We start from the raw sequence: 5,232 nt of genomic DNA, 5'->3' as shown, positions 1-5,232 counted from the left end.
ATTTCGGAATTATTAATTCGGAATTAAAGTTTTGTGCTTCGCGTTTACATGGAAATATTAATTCCGAATTGAGGTTTACATGGACCGCACGTTTATTCCCTTCCTTAATTCCGCTTTAACGCTTGGGCGTTGGAAAGGATTCTGATTGGACAGGGAGTGGACGTGACGTATCCCTGTGGGGACTTTCTGCTGTTAGCTGGGGGGCTAGAGCTAACTTATTGTTACTATCAGCAGTGATAATACTTACTCTCCTGAAAAAATTTCGTAGATCCATTCTTATTCACGTTCTTCTCCTAATACTGCTCTAGTCGGTTGTGTGCTCCGCTCCCGGTAAACACACGCTGCAGGTACCGAGTGCAACCGAGGTTGCAGGGAAAGCGTGGACTGGAGTTTCCGTGATGTGGGCGTGCTCTATATGAACAAGTGGAATGGATTGGATCACGACGCACTGACTCGGACTCTCTACCTTCCACTATGAAGTGAAGGGAAACTAAGATTTATGATCATATTTAAATTAATAATGACTGGTTATGTGATTATTTATTTAAACTCATATTCTGGCCACATTATATTGAATTTGTCGGCACTTTTTTGTAAAAAAAAAAAAAAAAGATTCTTTTTTTTTTTTTTTTTTAAATAAATGAACATAAAACTATTTAGAGGGGCTTAAGAATATTTTAGGGGGGCTGACGCCACTGGCCAACACCCAGCGCAGGTATCCTCACCTGTCTAAATAAATACACCACTCCAACACACACACTGACATAAGGTTTGAATGAGGAACATCAAACGCCTGAAGGACAGAATGTATGATTTTAACATCCTGATGATGTCAGAACATTCCAGCTACAACAAACACACCTGCTGCCCCTTTTCACTGACCTCAGACTAACCAGCTGCACTGTGGTTTGTTAATCAGTGCTGCTAATTCCAAACTCTGTAAGAAGTTTACTGCATTTAAACAACTCCAGCACGTATAAATAACAGACGAAACTTAACATGCTTCTGGTTGATAATATGGTGTGGTTCATCAACATGCAGGTAAAAAATGTGATCTGCACCACGTTGGATGATCACAGGTTTCTGGTGGAACTTCAGAATGATTCTGAAATATTAACTATTTAAAATGTATTATACAATTCACTTATTCTCAGATGTTAGTTTCCTTTAAACAGGGTTGATCGCTTTTAAATGGCTTCCATCAGTGTGACTGCTGTGTTAGATTTACGATCACAAGAAATATTGTTGACTACACTCTGCCAAACCACCATGCGACTACTAGTATGTCGTATTTCTTGTTTTTCTTTTGGCATCCTTTAGCCTAACGTTTGCCCCACTATGTTCCAGGAAAACAACACCTGAACAAGGATTTATACAGCACCTTATCACACACAGTGACAATGCTTTTTTTGAATCAATTGAATTGAATCAAATTAATTCAGTTAAATAAATCAAAAACAGTAGAGACAGGTTGTATAAAGTGACAACAGTTATGGTAGAATAATAAAATCAATTAAAACAACAGGGAAAGGCTGAAGATGAGAAAAACAAAAGCATGCACTTTATAAACTGAAACTAATGAATTAACCATGTAGAAGAAATGTCTTTACATTAATGTGTCGAATGAGTCGAGCCTTTAATCAAAGTCAGTGCAGGATCTAAGAATCAGATTCAGCTGTTCTCTCTTCTTGCTTTTTGTCAGGTTTCCAGCAGCAGCATTTACAGTGAAATATCTGATGGTCTTACAGGAATTCACTCTACAGATGAAGGAGTTTTTCTACATTTTGTTTTATAGTTTGGCTGCATTTATGATGTCAGAATGGATCTAGTTACACCTTCAATGTAGCTGAAATGTAGATCCTCATCAGTAAATCCTACGCCGTCCTTCTTTTTTGCCACGTACAATTATTTCCGTCTTGCCTTTATACACGATTTTGTGGTGGTTTTCCTGTTGATTTTTGCATAAACTTTTAAAGATATTTTTTTCCTGTTTAATATTTCATGTCATATTTAAAGCTAACTAACAAATATAAGTGTATTTGCATGATGTGTTCATTGTCTACAATGCGCTGACCAAAACAAAAACAACATACTGCAGTTGTGTTTGGAGTTTCTGAATAACAGTAAATGGAATTTTCATCACCAACACAATACTTCTATGTTTTCAAAAAAAAAACAATTGAGCCTCAGAATGAGGATGTGCTTTGCTAATGAAATGAAAATATGTAGGCGTGTCAGACTGGGGGGGGGGGACTCCTTTGCCTAACAAAAACCTGAGAGACTCCAGGGGCATTTTGAGCAGCACAGCAGAGATTTGTGAGCAGTACCAGACAGCTTTAATTTTATTCAGAACAAGCTGACTTCTTAACCACAGCTTCTGTAAAAGGGGATCTTCATCAGCGCTTAAGGTAAGAAAGTCTTGCTTTATACGACAAAGCAAAGAGCCAACTTAGATCAACAGCCCAGTGGTTTGGGTACAAACCTGAGTTAACCCCGCGTTAATGTGGATTAATCACCACAATTAATCTGATTAAAATTTTTAACGCAATTAATGCATCTGCAGCGCAGAATGACTCAAAATCCCTGAAACGTCTCTGACAACGCATTTCGATATTTTAAATTTGATGAGTCGCTTCTATTTTACCAGCTTTCCCAGTGTTTACGGCATTAGTTTATCAGCTCAGGAAACACATAGACCAATTAGGTACGAGTTCAGTCATCCCATGTGACGCTACTCAGCCAATGAATTGATCTCTGCAGTCCAGCCGCTAAACATCACAGCTGAGTTCAGAAAACAGGTGAGGGACAGACGAGAGGAAGAAAGACAAAAAGATAAACAAGAAAAGCACTCAGAGAGTGCAGTGCTCCGCCAAGACCGTTCATTCCTCTTCGAATTTTAGTTGAATATCCCTGCGCTAAACAGCATGTTGGCCCTCTTTTTGAATACAAAAAACCCCCAAAGATGGAACAGTCCACCAAGTTGCAGTTATATGAACACTCTATAGGAAGGAGTTTTCTTTTCACCAAAGCACAGGTGTTTAATAAACATGTTAAGTGCTTATATGTTCCCTTCTTTCTTGAATCTGTTTCCTCATGCAAAATGAAACGCGATTTATATAAACTAAAGTTATTTTAATTTGTTGTGTTTCCATGTACGACTTAACTTCAGCACTTCTCTGCTTACTTTTCAACTTATAGAGTTTGAGACGTGTGACTGATCTGTGTTCTGTTGTTTGCAGGCATCATGGGAAACCGCCAGTGTGCAGTTGGAATTAACAATAATACCAACAACTACATGCTACGTAACCCCATGTAAGTGCACACCTGAGGTCTGTTATATATATATATATATATATATATATATATATATATATATATATATATATATATATATATATATATATATATATATATATATATATATATATATATATATATATATATATAACAGAAAAAAATATATATATAATGAATATTACTGTTTAAGTGGTTGGATGGCTTTTATTCTGAAGGTTTTATATTATATTATATTATATTATATTATATTATATTATATTATATTATATTATATTAGATTAGATTAGATTAGATTAGATTAGATTAGATTAGATTTATAACAATATGAAGTGATATAGTACAGTGTAACATAATGTACGGTTTACTAGATCCCAACTTATGCCTGCAGTTTCCCTCTGATTGCAGTCTGGCATATCAAAACTCCATTGTTCGTTTTCCTTCACAGAACTACAGTTACATCCAGTAATATTTAGTCTGATGATGTCTGAGTGGAAAAGGTTCCTAAAGTCCATCCATTATCTGCAGTAGATTTAAAAAGTCTACACAGCCCTGTTAAAATGCCAGGTTTTTGTCATGTCAATAAATGAGACCAAGATGAATCATTTCAAGTTTTTCCACCTTTAATGTGACCTATAACCTGTACAACTCAATTAGAAAACAAACTGACCTTCTAGCTGTGAGGTGACGGTGGACCCATTGGGCCACGATGCTGCCTGGTTCCAAAAGTGAATCTGTTTATTCAGAGGTGTCTCATGTTTCTCTGACAGAGTGTACGTTTACAGTGGACACTGCCAAGATGCTTTACCATCAACACTTGGACCATCTGAAAATGGTTCTGCTTTGTTCACAAAGACTCCTAACACAGCCTGTGGAGCTGTGGGTGTCTTCACCTACGACCTCTACAGCGAATCTACAAATAGAGACGAAAAGAAGATGGCTGTCATGTTCTCCAATCCTTACAACTTCAACTTCTACTCTAACCTTTATGCAGTGGGACTCTTTGACAAGAATGAACTTGTTGATTACAGTCTGTATGATAAAATGTATTACAAGACAGGGATAGAGTTTGTCAGAGATCATGCTGGTTCTGATCTGATTTACAAGGGAAATGGTTTGATCATCTCAGCTACCATGACTGACAGTTACCAGCCACAGCTGGATGTCAACATTATCAGCAGCATAAACGGCTAACGGAAGGAAATGTGCTTCATCTTTTCCTTTCTCAGAAGCTGATGATACAGGATGTTTTAGAGTTTTAAACATTTAACCAAAGTATGATTCACATCTTTCATTAAAGTGTGCAGTTTGTTGTGTTTTAATTAACAGACATTGACTTTATCCTGTCTTTTGTTCTGGGTTTGGTCTGAACCTCCGCAGAAAGATGTCTTTCTCTCCACTGCTACATGCTCCTGATAAACTTGTGTTCTAATAGAATATCAACCAGATCAATAATCACTGAAAATGAAACATGAACTGATTGTCTGCTGGATAATAAATATATGTATGACTGGAACCCTGCTGCCTCCGTGCTTCATTTACTGTAGTGTTGTGGTCAGAATGTATAAAACTGAGACGCAAGTCACAACCAAGACCAGAGTGTACCGAGACAAGACCAGGACCAGAGTGTACCAAGGCTAAGACAAAACTAGGGCCAGAGTGTACTGAGACTGTGACAAGACCTGGACCAAAGTTTACTAAGGTAAGACCAGAATCAGAGTGTAACAAGACTAAGAGAACACCAGGATCAGAATGTAGCAAGACTGAGACAAAACTAAGACCAGAACATACTGAGAGCAGACCAAGACCACAGTGTATAGAGACCGAGAACAGGACCAGGACCAGGACCTGGACCAGGACCAGGACCAGGACCAGGACTAAAGTTTACAAAGACAAGGCTGGGACCAGAGTTTACGGAGATTGAAACAAGACGAGAAC

At 37.7% G+C, this 5,232-nt stretch overlaps 1 protein-coding gene across 1 annotated transcript; it reads left to right on the top strand.

Moving 5' to 3' along the window:
- The first annotated feature begins 2,273 nt into the window (after positions 1-2,273).
- Positions 2,274-4,810, top strand: LOC111582748 (DELTA-sagatoxin-Srs1a-like). The gene is made up of 3 exons (XM_023291588.3): positions 2,274-2,408; positions 3,240-3,312; positions 4,065-4,810. Exons 2-3 carry the CDS (start codon positions 3,245-3,247, stop codon positions 4,486-4,488), a joined length of 492 nt encoding a protein of 163 aa, XP_023147356.1. The 5' UTR covers positions 2,274-2,408; positions 3,240-3,244; the 3' UTR covers positions 4,489-4,810.
- The last annotated feature ends 422 nt before the right edge of the window (positions 4,811-5,232 follow it).

This window comes from Amphiprion ocellaris, chromosome 19, assembly GCF_022539595.1.
Source record: "Amphiprion ocellaris isolate individual 3 ecotype Okinawa chromosome 19, ASM2253959v1, whole genome shotgun sequence".
Taxonomy (NCBI): Eukaryota; Metazoa; Chordata; class Actinopteri; family Pomacentridae; genus Amphiprion; species Amphiprion ocellaris.
This window is presented reverse-complemented; position numbering and strand designations above follow the sequence as displayed.